Source organism: Panulirus ornatus, chromosome 3 (assembly GCF_036320965.1).
Source record: "Panulirus ornatus isolate Po-2019 chromosome 3, ASM3632096v1, whole genome shotgun sequence".
Lineage (NCBI taxonomy): Eukaryota > Metazoa > Arthropoda > Malacostraca > Decapoda > Palinuridae > Panulirus > Panulirus ornatus.
In genome coordinates, this window is record NC_092226.1 from 6512075 (window position 1) to 6536108 (window position 24034).

The window sequence follows — 24034 nt, forward strand, 5'->3', positions numbered from 1 at the left end:
ATATATATATATAACACAGATTCTGTGTTATCAACAGCATACCATCATTTCTTTTTTAGCTCTGATGATGGCATACGTAACCACCAAAATGTAAGCCAAAAAAAAAAAAATTCGTCTAAGTCCTGGTGATTTTTTTGTATATATATTTCTAAAGATCATAGAATGATTATCACTAGAAACTCTCACGTTTTCGTTGTTCTTCAGGGAGCAACATCCCCAGACGCCGTTTTCACACCATAGTTTCAAGAACCTCCACAGTGTGTTCTTCACCCTCCTTAGGGCATCAACACAGAGACTGATCAAGCGGCATTTAACCACGAATCTTGAGATCATGGAAGGTGACACATGGGTAGAGAGAGAGAGAGAGAGAGAGAGAGAGAGAGAGAGAGAGAGAGAGAGAGAGAGATCTGAAGTCTCTGAAGACTTGATATGATCAAGACTTTATACATGTCATCCATGAATGAGTGTGATGCTCTATCGTCACTCCACGAGATAACTCGAGCACCTTCCACCTCAGTGGTATAACCAGCACAGTCGCTCAAACCACTTTGAAAAGAAGATATCAGGCATCGAAAGTAAACACCACAGACGTACACTCAGCTGTCAAGTCTTTATTGAGGACTATAATGCCATACACCGTACAACGTTTCGTTCGTAGGACATACGCTTCGGCGTCCTATATAACATGTGCGTAATTCACAGTAGGAAAATGTTACAAATCCTTATCGTAGGGGTAGCATAAGGAGTGGGGCTTAAGGAGTTGGCAGAGTGGTGTAGGGATAGCTTAAGGAGTGGGCAGGGTGTGCGGGCAGGGGGTGAGCGCGGGAGAGGGGGGCGGTTGGGCGAGCGGCCGAGGGCGGGCGGGCGGGCGGGCTCGCTCGCTCTCGCTCTTTCTCAACTTGTCGAGAAAGAATGATTTCCAGGAGAGAGGAAACACGACCTTAAAAGCTGCTTGCGGTATCTGTAGGATCACAGGCGGTTCTGTGTGTCGGTCACGTGTCCAGATGATCATCGTGGGCGGAGGCGATGCTGGCCGAAGCGGCAGTTCAGATGTGACGCGCTCCTCTCCTGACTTGTGTGTGTTGCCAAGACGTGACTCAAGTCTTAAACTGACGGCCAGAATTGAAATGAAAATGAATTCTTTCGATTGGTACGTGTGTGTGTGTGTGTGTGTGTGTGTGTGTGTGTGTGTGTGTGTGTATTTATCTACCTCTTTGTACTGTTTGGGGAGGAAGTGAAGTATGTGTGTGTGTGTGTGTATGTGTGTGTGTGTGTGTGTGTGTGTGTGTGTGTATTTATCTACCTCTTTGTACTGTTTGGAGAGGAAGTGAAGTATGTGTGTGTGTGTGTGTGTGTGTGTGTGTGTGTGTGTGTGTGTGTGTGTGTGTGTGTGTTTATTTACTACCTCTTTGTACTGTTTGGAGAGGAAGTGAAGTATGTGTGTGTGTGTGTGTGTGTGTGTGTGTGTGTGTGTGTGTGTGTGTGTGTGTGTATTTACTACCTCTTTGTACTGTTTGGAGAGGAAGTAATGTATGTATGTGTGTGTGTGTGTGTGTGTGTGTGTGTGTGTGTGTGTGTGTGTGTGTGTGTGTGTGTGTGTGTGTATTAACTACCTCTTTGTACTGTTCGGGGAGGGAGTACAGTTTGCGTATATGTGTACTGTTATCCGTGTGTTACGGGGAGAGACAGAGAGTTTCACACTCGTATGTGTTCACCTGGACACAGTATAGCATACATCATCATGCCGCTAAACTTACCACAAGAAAAAAAAGAAAAAGAATGAAGCGATTTCCATTATTATCAGCAGCTGGGCTGAAAGTGCTCAAAATGTTCACTCCTCACATCCCACAAGGAACATTGAGTGTTCGTTACGTCCTGAATTTAAGCTCAAATCTTATCTGCTTCCCTCTCACACGACCATGAAGCACAGAACAACATAAAAAGTTTGACACCCTTTGTAAATCTCGACTGTTTGGCAAAGAAAAACTCTCTTTTATATTTATGATAACTTGGGTTTTTATAGGACACCTTAGGGATGGGAAACGGGTGTAGTATGGAGGTTCAGAACACACATAAAACAGGCTTTAAAGTCTCTCGATGAGAAACAAATGAGAAAATGAGACAGAGAGACTGAACGAAAGGAAAATCATATCAGACATTCAGTTAACGAATGCGGTCACATCGATTTATGTACATCACATGTAACACCGTTCCTCTTCATAAGTTTATGCATTGCTTCCACCTTATGTGATACAGTATGAGCTAAGACATGCCATCATCACAAGGCGGTGGTGCCCATGCAAAGTGAGGGAGGATACAGCTCTGAGTCCCCTTATGGAATTTCACTCGTATTTTGGTCCCTTGCATTTCCATCAGGCTGAAATGACGAAGAGAGGCTTCAGCTCGTGTGGAAAATCATTCCACCGAGAATTCCAAGATACAGGATCAATACAGTTTCATCCTAGCTCTTAAATGGGACTCGAGAACAGTAAAGATATCTATCATTATTTTCGTGACGTCAGAGTCTCTGTTTTGTTTGGCAGGAGAATGTGGAGCACCACGGTGCTTTGGCCGAGCGGTTACAGAGGACTCGGAAGACGTTGTAGAACACGACATTCACCACGACTTTCTTGACCAAGCGCTTCATGGAAGACAGCTACATTTCTTTTCAATAAATCCCTCCCCCTGTCTGTTCAGTTCTCGCGTGTGGTTCTTACTTAAGTATACACCATTGAACATCACTGCTCCGCTCTGAGGACTATATATATATATATATATATATATATATATATATATATATATATATATATATATATATATATATATAAATATATATATATATATATATATATATATATATATATATATATATATATATATATATATATATATATATATATATATGAGCCTGATGTCGAACCCTGTTCAGTGTCGAGGTCACCAGCGTACCGGCAGAATTTACCGCGACCACCAGTTGAGCGCTCGGGTAGCAGCAGTGTCAACGGCGTCATACCTACACGTGGGTCACATTTCGATGCTTGCGGTCAGTAGGCGGAGGGTGCGGTTGCGGTTGGTACGTAATAGGCGCAGGTGTCACGTCTGTCGTACGGGAGAGCAAGTGGCCTGTCATGGGCTTGTCCCCCCACGCGGTCGCGTAGCTATCACGGTCAGGTGCTGGGATGGGGCAGTAGGAAGCTGTCTCCTCCTGCTGGCACGGTAGGTACACCGGTGGCTGGAGGGCTCCGGCACCACCATCCTCACCGTCAGTTGGCTGCTTGTTCGTCACCGTGACGTCCGGGTAGGGTGGACCGCCAGCTTCCCGGGTCGCCCTGGCGTCTCCGGTCACCTCGCTGGGGAATGACGATCGACGACCGCGTCCCTGGAGCTGAGTGATCGAACCCCACGACTGGACTGGAGATCGAGGGGAACCATCCCTGCCACACTTTGGCGTCTCCTCGGCCACACTGTTCAGAGACTCGTAGCTGCCCTTGTCATCCTCTGCACTCGGCTTGACAGTGATGCTCCCGCTGTAGGTTTCACCCTGCTGCGCCTTCTGCAGGTCTTTTTCATTCTCCTGCTTCCGTCTCCTGGTGGTGTGGCAGTAGAAGTAGGCCACTACCACGGCCACCACCAGGACAAACCCACCGATACTCCCCATGATCACTGCCACATCTCCCAGCCGCAGCTCCATCGCGCCAACGGGCCGACCTGACCCAAGCTCTGAAGGCATCGCATAGTTACCTTAAAGTATGAGGGGAAAAAATATAAAAGATTAATTGAACCCGCCCTTGATATAGCTATCTATACCCAAATCGTAATATCAACGTCAGAATAGGGATGAGCTACATGCTTCTGCATATCCCCACATGCATCTATAAGGAACACTTAATCAGAGGCGAGGGTAGGAGAGAAGTGGTGAGAGTCACCTGATGTTGTGAGTGCTGGATGGGTCCTGGTGGTGATCTCATAGGTACTGGGAGGGCGAGGAACCCAGAGTGGGGCAATGTTACCCACGCCACCCACATTGCCTGCCTCATCCACACCGCGCACCGTCACGTACCACAGCTGTCACACACCCAACCAGACAGATACATTATAGTCCAATAGCTTTCTTATTCTGAGACACAAGTTTATCATTATTGCCGATTATTATCATTGTGATCATTAGTATCGTTATTACCGTTGGTTATTAATCATTATCATCATGATTGATTATAATATGCTGCTGGTGGGGAGAGGGGTATGCAATGTGAATCAGTTACTGTTTGCATATGACACGGTTATGGTGGCAGACTCCAGAGACGAACTCAAAGAAGCTTGTGACTGGGTTTTGGAGGGCATGTAACGGAGGAAGCTAAGGATATATGTCAATAAAAGTAATGTAGTGAGGTGCAGCAGGGGGATGAGACGGGATGGTTTTGAGTGTAAGTTTGAACAAGAGGGACCTGGAGGAAATGAAGTGCTTTAGGCAGCGGAAGGAACCATGGGAGCTGGGATGAATCATAGGATGGGAGAAGGACTGATATCCTGCGTGCATTGAGGAGTGTTTGGAAAGAGAGGTCACTGCCTGTTGGGGCAAAGATGGTGGGTGTGTTTTGAAGGTATAGTCCTGTTTTCAGTCTTTGCACCATAATTTTGATATCTTTTTCTTTCCTTCTTTGAAACATGTATCGTCAATACAAATGTTGCATACGAATCATCAAGGTGTATGAGGCACTAGCTCGTGATTGAATCGTCAGGTGTTTTAAATAAGAGTAACTTGTTGTGTCCTTACCCTTTGACTGCAACTTGAACTCGAACGTATACTAACCTCTTCGTATCTGATGAAGTGAAGGTTGGTGGTATGGAGGATGCCAGCTCCCAAGGGCTTGGGAAGATTCGTCAGACGGTCGCCCTGGAAGGCCTGGGCCTCACTCCAGAAGGGCGCCACAACAGCCTCGTAATGATGGGCTCGCCCCACATCCCAGTCATCCCCCGGGGCAGTCCAGAGCAGCTTAATCTCATGGGCCGTGTGGTTCACCTCCACGCGGAGGTCCAAGATGCGTGAGGGAGGGACGCTGTCGCGCAGAACTGGGGAAGACGCCACCTCCACAACTCCCCATGTGATGTGTCGCAGGAAGGGAGTAGCGCGGCGGGTGAGCACGTACGGCAGGGAGGATCCACAGCATGTGTGCTCGCTGCTCCGCGCGTCGTAACCATGGTGATGGTAGTGGTGCAAGTGGGACAGTGGCTTCTTATGATGGCGGCTGGGGAGCCCCTGAGCCAACAGAGCCACACCGTCAGTGTTGTCCACGTCTGCGCTCAGGAGGTAGCGTCCGGGGTTCCCTGGGAGCGGGGGCAAGTACCGGGAGTATACACCGTCGCCTTTAGTGATATCGGGATCTGTCGGCGTAAACACACAGGAGCTGAGTAGATAAAGGCTATGATCGCTGATGTACTGCAGATGTTCATATAAGAACTATATCCCAATGTTCATATAAGAACTATCTCCAAATGTTCATATAAGAACTACATCCAAATGTTCATATAAGAACTATCTCCAGATGTTCATATAAGAACTATATCCTAATGTTCATGTAAGAACTATCTCCAAATGTTCATATAAGAACTATATCCTAATGTTCATGTAAGAACTATCTCCAAATGTTCATATAAGAACTATATCCTAATGTTCATGTAAGAACTATCTCCAGATGTTCATATAAGAACTATATCCAAATGTTCATATGAGAAAAACTATCCAAATGTTCATGTAATAAGTACTCCAGATGATTTAAATGCCTAATATCGTTCCATAAACATTCAAGATTAACGTATTGAAAAATACATGCATTTAAACACGGCAATAATATTTGTTTTTCTTAATTTTGACTATTGTGTTGGAATTATATTTTTGAAATAGAAAGAAGAAAAACGTTAGATGAAATGAATCGCTTATCCAATGTACCTCATTTCAAATGAACCATCTTCGTCTCAAAGACTAAGCTGGATATACACTAGGCAAAATGAAAACAAAATATACCCTTAGAAATCTCTTTATATACAGTAGGTTCTGTTCATCCAGTAATACGTTTCGACATACTTGCCCTTCAGCAAATTAGTCGAATGTCTGTATTTCAGCAGATTACTAGTCTAGTCTGTATTCCAGCTTAGCCGAATACCTGTATTTCAGCAAATTACTAGACCAATCTGTATTACAGCTTTGTCGAATGCCTGTATTTCAGCAAATTTGTTACGTTGTCCATGAAATCTCCTGTCGTCCATTAAGCTTATTACTCAATATAAGTACATAACATGTTGTTATCTGGTTCCTTTGCAAAACCTGGATACGCTATTATCCCCCATCTAACACATGAAGGTTGAAATAAAAGGACATAACCCAATAAACATGACATGATCCTAAACCAAAATCACGAAACTTTACCCAACACATACAACGTAATCATAAACCATAGACATAAAACTTAACCCATGAAATTACGACACTCCTAAACCAAGACCACAAAACTTGAACGTAAAAGAAAAAAGAAAAAAGATCTAGTTCGTAAAATGACTAACGATGGGACAAGTGAAGGAATGAGATCTGTGTTACGGTGAAATTATGAATAAATTAGCTACGGCTGTGCTCAATAGGGGCTAAGATGAAGGCGCGAGTTGATATATATACATACGAAGACAGAGTGTACAGAGAGTGATTGCTGAGCGACTGGAATAGTGATTTATGCGAGATGAGTGGATTTCTATAGGTTTGTGTGTGTGTGTGTGTGTGTGTGTGTGTGATGTTTGCCGATGACACGGTGCTGGTGGCAGAATCGAGGAGGAAAAGGTGAAGAAATGCGTTCAGCACCGAAGGATAACATTATGAAAAGAGATGTAGAAAATGATACTGAAAGAAAGTTAGATCTGGGAGTGTTCTGCAGTGATGTGGGTGTCGGGTGGAAATTAGTTTTTTATACAATGAGAAGAAGCCATTAAGCGATACAGCAGGCAACACTGGTTCATCACCACCAATGCCATTGTCCCAAAGGTCGAGGAAGATGGGCTGGTAGCTGCTTCCAGTCCCATTAGTCCCGAGCCTCTGGAGTCTCGCTACAATGCGGGTGTTCAGAACGGGTGCCACACCGAACTTCACATCAGCGTAGATCACCACGGGCGTCGACGGGTCGGTGGTATTGATGGGTCGAGAGCCCGAGCTCGTCCAGAGGCGCACCTGTAGACCATTTGACGAGTTCTGCTTGGCTGTCACTTGCACGTACAGGCCCTGGTGGGAGTCAGCACGGTTCTCCACGCTGAACGTCCACAGTCCACGCTGTCAGTGGGGCAGATCTCGCTTTAGTAGGACAACTGACGACCTTAAAGAAAACAAGAGTTGAGATTTTCTCTCATCATATATTCTGAAGATCTAAAAGAACTCGTCTGAGAACTTACGGTGTATTTTCACCTTCTCATGGAAACATTAGATTCACCTAAGGAGATGCATTATGATTGATCATGACTTACAGTACAAAGTAAAAGTCGCGCCTGACATTGAAGGAAGGTTTTGTGTACGATGTTTTTTTTTTTCTGTGCTCGCTGCCTAATTAGTTACGCGTCCATCTCACCTCTGCCTGCTCAAGGCTGATGAAGATCATGTTAACGTCACCATCCTCTTCCTGTATATTGACCGAGGCAATCTTCTGTCCGGATGGGGCGATGAGCTGGATAGTATTACCCACGTGGTTCAAGTCGTAGTAATAGATGGAGAAGCGTGCGTTAGGGCCCAACGAGTCATCCAGGGCGAACGATCCACTGGACATGGAAGCAATGCCGCCGGGATACGCGGCACTATGGACCAGGACGGGGGCTTTGGGAGTTGACGAGGGCGTGCTCTGCTGCACGGCCGCGAGGAGGGCGTCCATCAGTGCCACCATCATCTTGACCTTGGAGTCATTGCCGACACCTTCGTCCATGACGATGAAGATGGAGCCTCGCGTGGCCTCGACCAGAGCCTCGAGGCCGTGCGAGGCAGACGCGGCTCCCCTCCTCTCCGTCAGCGGATACAACACGACTTCGATCCTCAGGTGACGTTGCCGTGCGAGGCGTGTCATCTCGTCCACCTCTCGCTGCGGCGGCGGTGGACCTGACCCACTGGTGATGAGGATCACGCTAGCGTCGCCGTTGCTGTTGTCAGTTGTATCTATCATCCTGAGCGCCTCCTGCAGCCCACAGATGACGCACTTGTAGCTATCGGGGACCGGTGAGGGGTTGCGGGGTAAGGATGATCCGACGCGTTGCCTCATGTCCGAGTCTTCGTCCTCGATAAAGGTGAGGGGCGCGACGGTCACCGCCGTAGAGTGGAAGGTCACCACACCCACGTAAGTCCTGTCCGGCACGTCGTACACAACCACGCGACGCATCGCCTTCCTCAGGAACTCCCAGCGACGCTGTCGGTAGCAGAATCGTAACCATTAATCAGAGATAATGTGCAGAATTGTAGTAAAATTCCCTAAAATCAGAAGTTGACACAGTGTTATGCGTACACATAATGCCTTATCCAGACACTAACTATAAAGGCTCAAAGGAGAATGAATGCCGAGTAATCACAGTAAATATTCATGTTATGAACACTGTGACGTAGGATCTCTCCCCGCTAGCACAGGGAAGGGGAGAGTAGCCACCGACCTGGAGGTTCATAGCGGCTGTGTCCTCAATGACGAAGACATACCGGAGACTCGTCTGCCGCACGAACCTCACAATGGGATCCAGAGCTCGACTGCCGTTTCTGGCCGCATTCCTGCAGGAGACGATCGGGTCGAAATATGGAAATTGTATTCTACATGGGGAAAAAATAAGGAGAGAGGTCTCGCATCTATTCTGTGAGCAGCCTCCACTATTACAAGCAGCCTCAAAAGGATCCAATGGTCTCTTGCTGTTTGAATCCCTTTGTATTCCTTTGTAACATTTCCTTATCCTAACATGGAACTGGGGATCAATGGCTGGAATACTGGTACAATATAAACATTCAGTTATCTTACTGACAAACGTTTCCATTATGACCGGTCAGTGGTTGGTTCACAGTAGAAAATAATGAAAAAAAAAAGTTACATCTTTTGGTGGAGGGATATGCAAAGAGAAAGACATATAACGAAATTAAGATACATTATTTTATGCTTAAGATCTACAACAGCTTTGTCACAGTCGCAGTCTCCAGTGAATTTACGACCTCATCTTGCATACTGCCTGCGACCTTCCCCTTAACCACAGACCATTGGCCTGTCCTATCCCTTGCAGTCATCAAGGTGGCCTGTTCTAAATCCCCCAGCCAATAGATGGGATTATCCTGAGTCTGGCAGTCATCAACTGGTCCTGCTCTAAGTCTGGCAGTCATCAAATTGTCCTGTTCTATATCTGGCAGACAACAGATGTATCGTCCTTTCCTTACAGTGGTTCCAACCACATTAACCTATCTCTCCTAAGCAGCCAGCCAATCCGTCTACCTCTCCTCATTTTGGTAGCCATAACCTCTGCTTGTCCTCACCCTGGCGGCCGTTATCCTCACCCTGGCCTCACTCCGACAGTCCTCTCAACTCACCCTGGCATATATGGACCACGTCTGTCCTCATTTACGCCGTCTCTTTTTCCCTTCTTGCGCTGACCCTGGTAGCCACAGCATCCTACCTGCCCTCAACCCTGTCACTCACAACTCCCCACCTGCCCTCACCCTTACACCCACGACTTCCTACCTGCTCTCATCCTGGCCAGCTACGACACCACCTCACCTGGCCCTCACCCTCCATACTTACCCTGTCACACACCAACCCGCCCTCACCCTAGCAGCACTCACCGTCCACCGGCGAAGTCAGTCGTCTGCTGAATGATCTCCCAGGCAGAGCGTCCGCCGCACAGGGAGTTGTGCTTGGTGGGCGTGAAGCGGTTGTGGGTCCTGTCGTCACAAAACAGACGCACCTGGAGACGCACAAACAGATGATACAAACAGCATCAGTTAATCCCATACATTAACACTTGAGCGGTTCTCTCTTTCTCTCCCCAGTCATCAGTTACAGACTGGCAGTAAGTCCTCAAGCTACGGGAGATGAGAAAAAAAAAAGCGAATGGAACAAGCAGATCCCTATCGTAATGAAATGTATCCCATAAGACAAGTGAATAAAGGAAGGAGATCAGAAGATAATGTTATCATAAGGAATTTAATGCTAGGTTAGGGAGTTCAGTGTCTCTCCAACCTAGCCTTAAAAGATTTATAAACTTTGTGGTCACAAGCATTTGGAGACACACTAGCTAGAGCCCTGTGAGTAGCGCAGTCTCTTAGCGAAGAGTCTCCCCAAAAAGATCTTGCAAGAAATGGCACAAGACGGCATTGTTGATGGCAAGATTCCCGAAGACTTGATATTGTGTTTAATATTCACATCAGGTGGAGTGGATGATTCACTTCTGTAATTAGAGTGTGTAGTGAAGCAGCTTCTTGGCCTACGCGAGGTCGACAAATGGTCCTCTGTGACTATAATCCTTTTGCACTATCGCTCACAGGGTAAGCATGGCCTGCATGATTACCTCTCACAGGGTAAGCATGGCCTGCATGATTACCTCTCACAGGGTAAGCGTGGCCTGCATGATTACCTCTCACAGGGTAAGCATGGCCTGCATGATTACCTCTCACAGGGTAAGCATGGCCTGCATGATTACCTCTCACAGGGTAAGCATGGCCTGCATGATTACCTCTCACAGGGTAAGCATGGCCTGCATGATTACCTCTCACAGGGTAAGCATGGCCTGCATGATTACCTCTCACAGGGTAAGCGTGGCCTGCATGATTACCTCTCACAGGGTAAGCATGGCCTGCATGATTACCTCTCACAGGGTAAGCATGGCCTGCATGATTACCTCTCACAGGGTAAGCATGGCCTGCATGATTACCTCTCACAGGGTAAGCGTGGCCTGCATGATTACCTCTCACAGGGTAAGCGTGGCCTGCATGATTACCTCTCACAGAGTAAGCATGGCTTGCATGATTACCTCTCACAGAGTAAGCATGGCTTGCATGATTACCTCTCACAGAGTAAGCATGGCTTGCATGATTACCTCTCACAGGGTAAGCATGGCCTGCATGATTACCTCTCACAGAGTAAGCATGGCCTGCATGATTACCTCTCACAGAGTAAGCATGGCTTGCATGATTACCTCTCACAGGGTAAGCATGGCCTGCATGATTACCTCTCACAGGGTAAGCATGGCCTGCATGATTACCTCTCACAGGGTAAGCATGGCCTGCATGATTACCTCTCACAGAGTAAGCATGGCCTGCATGATTACCTCTCACAGGGTAAGCATGGCCTGCATGATTACCTCTCACAGGGTAAGCATGGCCTGCATGATTACCTCTCACAGGGTAAGCATGGCCTGCATGATTACCTCTCACAGGGTAAGCATGGCCTGCATGACTACCTCTCACAGAGTAAGCATGGCTTGCATGATTACCTCTCACAGGGTAAGCATGGCCTGCATGATTACCTCTCACAGGGTAAGCATGGCCTGCATGATTACCTCTCACAGGGTAAACATGGCCTGCATGATTACCTCTCACAGGGTAAGCATGGCCTGCATGGTTACCTCTCACAGGGTAAGCATGGCCTGCATGGTTACCTCTCACAGGGTAAGCATGGCCTGCATGGTTACCTCTCACAGGGTAAGCATGGCCTGCATGGTTACCTCTCACAGGGTAAGCATGGCCTGCATGGTTACCTCTCACAGGGTAAGCATGGCCTGCATGGTTACCCCTCTCACAGGGTAAGCATGGCCTGCATGGTTACCCCTCTCACAGGGTAAGCGTGGCCTGCATGATTATCGCTCACAAGATCAGCATTTCCTGCATGATTACCGCTCACAGGGTAAGCATAGCCAGTAGGATCAAAACGGCCGTTTATGGTTTAAATCAATTGACTGTCGGAATGAAAAGGAAAGGCAATGCGTGGACTAGTGGGAAGGAAAGGGTGATGTGTAGACCAGTAGGAAGGTAGGGTGGTGTGTTGCCCAGTGGGAAGGAAGGGTGGTGTTTGGCCCAGTGGGAGGGAAGGGTAGTGTATGGCCTAGTACGAAGGAAGGGTGGTTTGCGGCCCATAAGAGATGAAGGGTGGTGTGTGGCCCACTGGGAGGGAAAGCTTGTGTGTGTGGACCAGTGGATGGGAAAGATGGTGTATAGCCCAACGGGAAGGAAGGGCAGTGTGAAGCCCAGCGGGGAAGAATACTTTATGATCAGTGGACAGAAATCTATGAGGAACAGGATTCGATCATAGAAAGAGATTCTAACGTACAGTAATCTAAATAGTGGGAATCTAAGTTGTGGGAATTCCTCTATAGTTGCTCCGGGAGCGGACTCCACCTAAATTTGCATCTTTGCATCTAGTGCCTTAGTTCCAATTAAATGAGAACCTTACCTATGACGAAATCATATTAGATTACGGTCTAGCTACAAACGAGGATCCGGGTAATGATATTAAAGTTGGGGAAAGGTTTGGTACAGGTGATCACCGACGAATCAATTTTGTAGTAACTTTCAACAGTGCATGTGATGTTGGTCAACACGAAAGTTACGAAAAAATACTTGCAAATTTTCAGTGACGTTCTCAGTGCTCTAGAAAGGCAAACCTGAAACGATATTGTTGATGAAAATGATATGGACTAGATTAAATAATCTTCAGTAAAACTTTCAAAGCAGTAGAGGGGATATAGGGGCCAATGCGTAGTAAACTGTTTTTCTTTTTTTTTTCCAAAACGAAACCAATGATGACAGTGATGACTTTAACTAGTGTAGTTGAAACTATCGTCTATTGTGACACCCAGACGTTTAAAGTCAGGGCGCATACAACATCCTCTCAGGGGACGGGATGTCGTTTGCACCCAGGTTGATGTGCATCATCACAGCTTTGGTGTGGCTGCTAGCAACGTCGTTGGCCATAAACTACTTCTGCAGGTTGTTGATGATATACTGAAGGACAATGAAGTCACGAGAGTTGTTGTTGGTCATGATTCCAGAGATGGAATCATCTACTTACTTCCAGCGGTGGTTTGTGTCCTTCAGGGCGTCATTAATAAGTGTGAGAAAGCAGAGCGACACCATCTTGATGCCCAGCAGTGGTTAGGGGTAGTGCGGCCGAAGTGGCTTCCCCCTAAAACGAACGGTTTGTTGTCGTCCGGTCAGCAAGTCCGCCAGCTGGGAGACGAGACAGCCCCCATAGTCCCAGGCCAATGGCTATCTTTATGATGATGTCATGGTTTATCAAGTCGAAAGCCTTAGGTGAAGTCTACGAAGGTGAGTGCCACCGAGGACTCGCGCTTCTCCAAGTTGCGGTAAATGAAGTCAAGGAGAATGACATGACAGTGATTTTGTGGAGGAAGACTTCATATTTCCAAACTGCTGAGAGGGCCTATTGAATCATCGGTATCAGCATAGGCCAAGTCAAGCACAAAACTTTCACAAAATCAAACCGGGGGATTTCGGAGACTTCAAAAGTTCGTAAGCTATTAAGAGGCTCTGTGTTAGCGGATTTGGGTAGTGGAGTGCCATATGTTGTCTTCCAAGCTGTCGGACACAGACTGTTTGAGTGAAGCATTAATCATGGCGGTTAGCGGTGCAGCTAATTCGTGGTTCGTTTGAATCGATTATCTAAGATGACTCGACCCGTGGTTCGATTTGAAAAAAAAAAAAAAAAATAGAAAAATAATGTAATTTCGCAGAGCCTTAATCATGAATTTGACAGATATAATGTGTTGAGATGAGCAGTTGGAGGGAAGTGTAATATCAGTGAAAGAAGTAAGAGAGAATAACCTGAACCCAAAGTACGAGATTACCTGTGACGAGTGATACTGAACAATATGATGCCATTTTCCTCTACCAAAATTCTTTTGGCATCACTTGGAGAGAAGGCAAGAGAACTCAAGTGCCTATTTACCTTATGGGATGGTCTAGTCTTGGTGCAAAGTGAGACAATGACAAAAAAAGAAAAGAAATCTTTTTAAACACAATATGCAAAAGGTTGTAGGGAGATGAGAAGGCACTTACGTTTGAGAGATCCGGAAAGGCGAGGAGGGAGCTGCTGAGGTGGTTGTTACTGTAAGGGTCGGGGAGGAATGTACAGCCGGGTTGTGAGGAGTCGCAAGTGCGGCCTTGATCTCCCCGTTAGCACAGCCCGTCGCCGTCCACTGGTAGCTATTGGGATCACGGAAGGTGGGTGGGTAAAGCGGGTCGTTACTGTGGCCTCGCTCGTCGAACACTCCCCACCGGAACTTGGCCCACTCTACCAATAGTAATCGAGCGGCATGGACGCGGGAGTCGTTACTGGCCGCTCGTAAGAGGTCGCCGCTCATTTGGATGAAGTCTCCCGGGCGGCCGCATCCTTGACTCTGCTGCGTCCAGGGCCATATCCCAAATACTGGATGGGGCACCGTGACGCGGATGTGGCCCTCTGTGGGTGAAGACGAGGCCATGAGCGGCGTGTGGAGAGAGCAGGTGAGGGCGTCGGTCCTCCAGGAACGAGGCAGAGCCACTATCACCTCTCGCAGCGATGCCCGACCTTCGGTGGCTGACCACATCTGACTGGACACCTCCCGCAACAGATTCTGTTGAGGACAAAATGAAGCTCGCGTCAGTGATAAAGTGCAGAACAGCTGCAAGTCAGTAGCTGTTCGTTTTCAGGATATGGGATGATTGGGAAAGGAAGGACAGCTGTGTTGTAAGGTGTTAGCCAAACACAGGACAAGAGATATTTGTAGTGAAGCAGATGTAAGGGTCTTGGGGTCAGAAACGAGGATAAAACACCAATGTAAGAGGTGAAAAGTTTGAATTTTTGGTGAATTGATTTCACGATAGTTTGGATACGGAACGACAATGCCGATATGGGGTCATAGAGATAATGGGAGGCTGGGGCTATACAGGGATTTCGAATGGGTATCATGTGGGATTTGGTCGTATAGCCAGAAGTGGCTAAGGATGTTGGTAAGTACTTGTATTGCTCCTTGGCTGGAAGTGTTTTACGTGGAAGTCTTACTTGTTGTCAAGGCCCGTTGCAGGGGATTTCTTTAGGATTTGCATGAATTATCAGCAGGATTGAAAAACAGGAAGAGCAGGTGAAACACCTAAGGTAAACCATGAAAAGGTCTGTAGGACCTGGATGTGGAAAGGGAGCTGTGGTTTCGGTGCGTTACACATGACAGCTAGAGACTGAGTATGAACGCATTGGCCTTTTTGGCCTGTTTTCCTGGCGCTACCTCGGTGGAGGAGGGAGGGAAGGTGGGGTGGATGCTCTTTCATGTGTGGCCCCCTAATCCCCAGCATTATGGGGTGCTAAGAATCTCCTGTTTTCTGCCTGACTCTACTGCCAATGAGAGAGAGGGCTCTGGCAGTAGTAGTGCCGGCCCATCCCACGACCCTGGGTAGGGCGTCTGGCTGCCTCGGTCACACTGTTCGAATCTCTTTCTTGGTGTATGTGCATTGGTCTGTCCATGGACATATTTGTCACACCATTGGAGTCGCGTGAGATCAGAGTCCATGTTACCCCCTCCGAAATGAGGTTGGGATATGTGTGTGTGTGTGTGTGTGTGTGTGTTTGTGTGTGTGTGTGTGTGTGTGTGTGTGTGTGTGTGTGTGTGTGTGTGTGTGTCGTATTCAAATTGCTGTGTTTACCAGATACTCTGCAAAGAGTGCACTGAATATGCTTGTGGCAAATTGGACTAGAACTGAACTCCAGAATAAAGCAGGATCAGTATGGCGTTCGCGTTGGACAAGACTCCATTGCTGTATTCCTGCATATACGAGACTTCATCCACCCTACTGACTTGCAACAACGCATAGGAAATTGTATCTTTTCATTCATTTGTATGTAGACTTCTCGTGGAATCTAGTAGCAGCTTATCAAACGAAGCTTTCATGATAATCTTCATCATCAGTTTTGGCATGTATGAATTACATCCTTCATTAGCCAAGAGAAGGAATTGTTATGCACACATTTATGAGGTAAGCCATACCCGACCCTTTTTGTCTTTGGTCGCTCGCTCGACCTTAGCCTATAGTGTTCTCATTTCTTGTTCGACTTTCCCTGCAGGCCATGAGCCTTACATGCTCTGTGTCTGTGATTCTGAAAAACCTACATTTGTTTATAATCACTATCCCTAAAAAATGCCAATCGTCACGAAAGCGCTCGGGTCTTTCGATGTGGTATATAGGGGTCGACGTGCTATTATTGGACTGAACGAGGGCATGTGAGGCGTCTGGGGTAAAACGTGGAAAGGCCTATGGGGCCTGGACGTGGATAGGGAGCTGTAGTTTCGGTGCCTTACACATGACAGCAAGAGTATGGATGTAAGGTGGATGCGGCCAATCTTCATTTGTTCCCGGAGCTACCTCGATAACGCGGGAAACGGTGATCGAGTATGAAAAATATGTATATGTACATAATCGTATTAAAGCCTAGAGCGTCTCGCAGCAATGAACCATTCTCAGATGCTCCTTGTCACACATTAACATCAAGAAAATACGAGTAATATAGGCTAATCAAAACCAAGAAGTCTACGTTATTTAGACGTACCCAAGATTAAACTCGAATTCATTTTCATTTCTCCACCATCAGTATGTGCACAAAGGACGTAACGAAGCCATTTGCAGCTAATGGCTCATGAAATCGGAATTTTCCCAGCGCTGACCAAAGAAAGAGTGGAGGAGAATCCAAGATCTTTCGACCAGCTCCGTCGGCCACGGAAATGACCTCATCCAATCAGACTACAGATCAGGTTTGGTTGAGAATCGCCAAACCAAATTGCTTGGGAGCTGGAAACGACCGTCCAGCAGCGGTGGGAGATAGAAGTGAATCTCTCAATCAACGAACGAAGCTCGCCCAATCACAGGTAATCAATGGCAATTCAATGTTCATGATGCCATCGGATGCCGCTTCGATTTTCACTCGCTGTTTGGCTTCCAGTGTGTGTGTATGTGTGTGTGTGTGTGTGTGTGTGTGTGTGTGTGCTTTGCGTCCTTGGATGATTCCTCTCATTGGCTTGATGTGTGAAACCCTTTGTACATAAACTGTTGTTGTTTTGTTCTGTGAACTCGCGTCCGTAGCATGAAATACATTGGTAAATGTATGTTCTTTAATCCTCACAATTCTCGTGTCTTAAGTATTCATTTTCGTGTACTGGTGATGGGTAAGAGCGCTTCTCCTGCTCTACACAGAGACTATCATAGAATTTTTTAGGTGAGGAAAAATTTTAGGTGAATTGATAGGTAACTTTAACCTTTATATGCTAGCGAGTATATTGTTGGCCCGCTCAACTATAGTGATAGCTGCACTGCTACAAATCAGACCATCCCTCACAACTGTACTGCTGGCTACACTGCCACATCTCAGGTCAGCCTTCACAACCATAATGTTGGCCACACTAACTCCCGTAACTCACAACCATATTGCTGGCCACACACACTGTCACACCTCACAACCATAGTGTTGACCAAACTACCACACCTCACAACCATAGTACTGTCCACACTGCCGCACCTCACAACCATTGTGTTGGCCACACTGCCACACCTTACAACCATCGTGTTGGCCACACTGCCGCACCTCACAACCATTGTGTTGGCCACACTGCCACACCTCACAACCATCGTGTTGGCCACACTGCCGCACCTCACAACCATTGTGTTGGCCACACTGCCACACCTCACAACCATCGTGTTGGCCACACTGCCACACTTCACAACCGTAGTACTGTTCACACTACCAAACCTCAAGCAAAATCCTCGCAACTGAACCTAGGGACAAGTACCAGGGAAACGAATCAGGATCTAAAGAATCCACATTAAAGGACGCAATTTTGGTCATCCCAATGCACAAGAGTACGTCGCACGACTCTAGGCGCCGCCAGCGATGACCGCTCCTCAGTCGTCCCGTGGTGACTGAGGCATTCCAAAAACGAGGCTTTCCGGGGCACACGCCACCATCCACAACACTACCGATCGCCCTCAGGACAGCCGTAGACACCATGGGAGAGAGAGAGAGAGAGAGAGAGAGAGAGAGAGAGAGAGAGAGAGAGAGAGAGAGAGAGAGAGAGAGAGAGAGAGGAACCCTCAGACATCGAATCCCAAGTCGTAGTAGACCCAGGTGCCGTCGCGGAAGGTGTGTAGGTACTACGTATTGGCTCCTCTCATTTCACCTGATGATGGTCCAGTCTAGTTGGCACATGATAAGAGATGACGCCGCCCACTGCCCGTGAATGGAGAGAGTGGTCAGCACCCTGGAGATGCTCCGAGGTAGCGTCTCGCGGGGTAAGCAAATCGCGTAGGTCCGCCCACCCTCAAGACCTCACCAGACCCCAGTAATGTACCAGTGAAGGACCACTTTGATGCCCTGGGGATCTTTCCTACAATTTCTCAGACTTTCCTGTTAAGAACTTCTTATATCCCTTCCCTGTGACTGACTGCAACGCAGTCTTGAAGCTGTAGGAACCCATGACATCTATTTTTTAGTTACTTTTATAGACTAGACTATATCATTTTTCTTATGATATAGTCATTTGATTTGAGAGTGCATCAATGGATGGTTATAGTAATGATTCGTGTGAGAGACATCTCTCACACGCGAGACACATCTGAACGGTTCTCATTTCCAAATCTTAACATATCTCTTGTACTCGTAAAGTCTTTTTTGCTCTAATCTGGTTCACCATTATCAACATCGGGCATTCTTTTCGGGGATGTGGATAGGGACCTGTGGTTTCGGTGCATTACACATGAAAATGAAATACGATAGGTTCCCAAGTGCAATTTCGTGTCATAATCACATCATCAGGAGAGATACAAGAATGAGCTATAGAACAAGGTCACGCACACCACTGTGACCTCTTGCAGTATACACCTGTGTCTTTTTTTCTTTTTTCTCGATTCACGATGACATATCACGTATATGACTCAAGTATCTAAATGCAACATTTCCTCCTATTTCTTCACGTTTTCTTTGGTCATTCGAAATATTCATGATATAGAAGAACACTGCCTTCTTTTGTTGTTGTTGAAATCACTTGCGATATTTCATCTGCCTCTGTTCTGTGTCGTTGAGAATGGAGTGTGTTCTGTGTCGTCAAGTGTGGGGTGTGTTCTGTGTCGTCAAGTGTGGGGTGTGTTCTGTGTCGTCAAGTGTGGGGTGTGTTCTGTGTCGTCAAGTATGGGGTGTGTTCTGTGTCGTCAAGTGTGGGGTGTGTTCTGTGTCGTCAAGTGTGGGGTGTGTTCTGTGTCGTCAAGTATGGGGTGTGTTCTGTGTCGTCAAGTGTGGGTGTGTTCTGTGTCGTCAAGTGTGGGGTGTGTTCTGTGTCGTCAAGTGTGGGGTGTGTTCTGTGTCGTCAAGTGTGGGGTGTGTTCTGTGTCGTCAAGTATGGGGTGTGTTCTGTGTCGTCAAGTGTGGGGTGTGTTCTGTGTCGTCAAGTGTGGGGTGTGTTCTGTGTCGTCAAGTATGGGGTGTGTTCTGTGTCGTCAAGTGTGGGGTGTGTTCTGTGTCGTCAATATGGGATCTTCCTTATTGTTATTGTTCTTGTTTTTATACTTGTGTTTACTTTGCTATTTTTTCTTTCTTCACAAACCCTCTTCCTCATTTTTTATATATATATTCCGCATTTCCCTATTCTTTATTTTTGCGCATTGCCTTAGCCTTCCACTTTGTCTTGTTTTCCTCCTCTCCTTTCACTCCATCCACCTCCTCCATCAATACATCCACCTCCTCCATCATTCCATCCACCTCCTCCATCAATTTATCCATCTCCTCCATCAATTTATCCACCTCCTCCAATACTCCTAAAGATGTAGCCCAGATAGTCAGCCAATAACCATGTATAAAGCAGTAAACTGTTATTCAAAGACTGCTACCCCCAGAAGGCCACTGAAATTTAAGAATTTTCAAGAGTGATTTGGAACAAGCCAGACCAAATTTGTGGCACGTGAACTTTAGAATTAAGTTTGCCGAAAACTGTAGTTGAGGACATGACTGGTGGTATGCGACGAAGAAGGACATGACCACAGATATCAAAGACAAAAATAAACCAAAGCAACCAAGTTCATATACCATGGTAAAGTTATTACTAAACACGGTTAGAATTGTGAAGACGCGTTGGAGTCAGTCATTCATCCTCACCATCCCTTCTAACTTCCACCCATACCATCGTAGACACAGCTTGTGGCTATACCGAAGTTGGTTCGATATCTCCCACGCCTACACCTTTGGTGCGAACGGACAGACGAGTCGACTTGAACTACGACAAAGGTCGTCCAAGACTTGCACGTTAACAAGAACCAAATGATTCCCAGATGAACGGCCACACCTCTCTTGAGGTATTCGTAGATGGCAGGCGACTCATCTTCCGAAATAACGCTGGGACGAAGGTATCAGAGCGACGTGTAATCTGAAGAAGCAGTAGCAACCCTGAAGATCGTACGTTTCCTCTTGTCCTCGTCTCCTGGCGCAGGGTGGAGCGTCCTTTACCCCCTTTCTTTCGCATACCAATCGTGTCTTAACACCACATCCTATGACTTTCACCCTCGCCTTCGACATCCCCGCTGCTCACTCCTCTCCTCACTCGTTTCTCCCACCCCTTTACGTCCGCCTCATTGACTTCCTCCTTCCTCACACGACTCTTCACCCGCTCCTCCTTTACCTCCGCCTCATTCAACCTTCACCCCTCTTTCCTTATCTGTCTCCTCTCCTGACCCGTAACTCTCTTCCCAGTCGGTGCGTGAGAAGGGGGGGGGGGGGAAATCATAACTTGGACCAGCCTATTGTTTGCCACATTAGCTGGCTATAACACGGGTCGCGTATGATCAAACAGCAGTTGTGCATCGTCCTTCCATTGTTATCATCCTACCAGCACGGGAAGACACGCTGTATGTGTGTCCACGTTGATGCCAGTATGACATGTTCTGTGTCTGGCTTGAGGGCAAATCCCTCAACCGATTATGACATCACCTTCAAGTTCTAGACCAGCAGTTCCCCAAAATTTGGCATATAAGACACCAGAGCCAACTAAATAGCACATGAATTTAGTCTTAAAAGATCCGATTGTAAGTAAAAAGAAATATAGAAAGTAATACGTTTTCATACCAGTGAATATTAGATGATATTCTTCACACATATAACATTCAAAGTTAAGTGATATGAAACAATCATTGATGTAAACTTCTTCCAAGAATCTTAATGATGTTAAACTGAGATTTTGATTGTTAAGGAGGAATTGACCGTGATGGAAAGACACAAGTTGGTTCTTAGGTGATTAGAAAAATGTCACTTCGTGGATTTAGCTCGTCTATTATCTTGGAAAAAGATGATCGCCTTTAATACTGAGAGTGTTATAAGCAAAGACATAAAATAAACTTCAGGCACATCAGTGGGGAAAGCAAACCTGAAAAAAAAGGAGATAAAGCCCGATAGAATCGCGAACAAATGGTTTGTCTCCCATCACCACACTGTCCCTCACCATAACCTTCACTGCGGAGGGAGGCAAGCATCCAGACGCATCTTCACAACCCCTTTGATGATCCTACAGTCCCTGCACTCTCAGCAAACTCATCTTCGCCTCACCCTCGAGAAACGTACCTTCAGTATACCCTGGGTGAATCTAGATTAACCTCACCTTCAACGAACGCACCTTGAACTCACCCTCGACAGACGCATCTCTACTTCATCCTCGACAAACGCACCCTCACCCCACCCTCGACAGACGCAACTCTACTTCACCCTCGACAAACGCATCCTAACCCCACCCTCGACAGACGCAACTCTACTTCACCCTCGATAAACGCATCTCTAATCCAACTTCAACAAACGCACCTTCGCTTCACCCTACTAGACAAACGCATCTTCACTATAACATGTACACAACTGGCCTTTGACCTGACCCTTACTTGTTACCATCATGTCCAGCATGGGAGGGAGCCGCCCACCAAACAGGTCAGGTTAAACGCATCTTCACTACACCACCGAGAGCGCTGGTTCTTAAGTTAACCCTTATGGGTCAGGTTAAAAGCCATCTTCGCTACACCCTCCCTCAACACCGCTGGTCCCATACTTGGACCCTTAAAGGGTCCAGTGAAAGGGTCAGAGCTATGGACGATGACTTTTGGAAAGAGAAATAGAAAAAAAAATGAAAAGGTAAGAGCTGAACCCAAGCAAAAGAAAAAAAATGGTTGGGGGAGGGAGGGTGGGTGTAGGTGATAGTGCTAACATAAGAAAGACACAGACATTGAGTTGTGCATGTCCTTACCTTGAGTCCATGGAGGATATGGCCACAGTGTTCCTGAGGTATGTGGTGGGTGATGGCCACCACCAGACCTTCGTAGCCGTTGTCCACCAACCTCAGGTCACCACACGCGCCACCCGCCAAGGCAGCACACCATACCAATGCCACTGGCACCACCCAGCTCCTCATATCCTTCACCCTCCCCTAAGCCCATTTCTGGACTTAGACTTGCCCAAAGAGCACATCAAGACTTATCATCTTGATGCCAAGAATCACTGGAAAATCTGTTGAATGAGCTGTGGCTTACATGCGCACGACGGAGACAAGTGCAGGGCAAAGAAACGCCAAAATCCACACAGTTACGCCGTGTACGAAGCCTCGTCTCTTTTGCGGGGTATTTTCAACACATCTGCAATAATGCAAGTTGATTTTTTTCTTTGTGTGTGTGTGTGTGTGTGTGTGTGTGTGTGTATACACCTGCTTTATTTCACGTTCGAGGTTTCACGAGAAAATCACCTACGCGAAATGCAGCACGGTTTAATGCACAGATATTGAGTGTAGTTGTAAGGAGAGGAGCGAGCGACTGCCGCGCCGGGTGGAGGCAGCCACACAGACGCACACGCACGCACATACGTCCTCCCTTCCAGGCGGCGGAGACCCAACTGTGGACGGAGGTGCACAGCCGCCAACTCTACCCAGCACACCTTCCATGCCTCTCTTTGCTGCCCGTTACCGCATCCGTTACCACCATTGCTGTTGTCACAGCAGCTGCTGCTGCTTCCGCTGTTGTCACGTAAGGCATCAGTTGGTGATTCTAAGCACCCCATGATGTCGGGGATTAGGGGGCCATAGATTTGACGAACCCTGTCATGATGATGTAAATGTTTGAGTGGACAGGTAGAAGACCCTGGTTTACAAAGAGTAAACAGATAACAATCTTAGTGTCCTTAGCGAGGGTCTGCTGTAGGAAACGAGGATGATAAATAAATTGATAAATGAATTACGGTTTATTGGATGTAGGCAGTCATTTGGCTGAAAATACACAGGTGAGGCATTTACACGTATTACAGAACTGGCAGGTCATAATAATTACTGGTTAATCAGTCCTATAAAAAGCTAGAATTAGGGCGAGTTGGATATTTCCACACTCTGGACAAGCACATGAGTGAGGTACATTGAGATCACCAAGGTGACAAGATATACAGGGATGTTTACAGAGTAAGTGGTAGGCCCTATACGGTATGAGCTTGACTGAGCATCAAGTGATGAATCGTTACAGTAATACAATAGTTGACATGCCACATTATATGCATTTCACAATGGTAAGTATAGGACGTATGTTATATCTGTCTGTACGAATTCTGATTGGAACAAGTTGATTGTGGTGAAGAAAAAGGCGGTCGTCCGTAGTGGAATGGCGTTGGAGGGGAGGAAGTGCCTGTGACGTGGGTGTGTCTGCAGTTTGTTGTCCAATTGCCATATGAGCTACCGGTGTTGGTCGGAGATGATGGACAATTTCAACGAGATGAAGGCCTTTTGGTAGGTGGTATAAGATGGGTCCGGGGTGATTCTGCATGCCTTATTCTGCACCCTTTCCAGCTAGTCCCTCTGTTTATCTGTCCTTTTGGAGGAACAGGCTTGGGAGGCGTAGGTGAGCTTAATTAGAATGAAGATGATATAGACATTCATGAGCTCAGTTAGTGGTACACCGAGCGATTTCAATCGGAGGAGAAAGTACAGACGGTATGAGGAAAATTTGACGTGACACCAATAA

General features: G+C 46.8%; 1 protein-coding gene across 1 annotated transcript; it reads right to left on the reverse strand.

Annotated features, from left to right (window-relative positions):
• Positions 1-2904: 2904 nt before the first annotated feature.
• On the reverse strand, positions 2905-24034 carry LOC139760184 (calcium-activated chloride channel regulator 1-like). The gene is given in 10 exon segments (XM_071683123.1): positions 2905-3741; positions 3927-4065; positions 4811-5382; positions 7006-7309; positions 7602-8423; positions 8662-8773; positions 9824-9945; positions 14054-14160; positions 14163-14610; positions 22285-24034. Coding segments are annotated over 10 exon segments (3519 nt in total). The 5' UTR covers positions 22450-24034; the 3' UTR covers positions 2905-3013.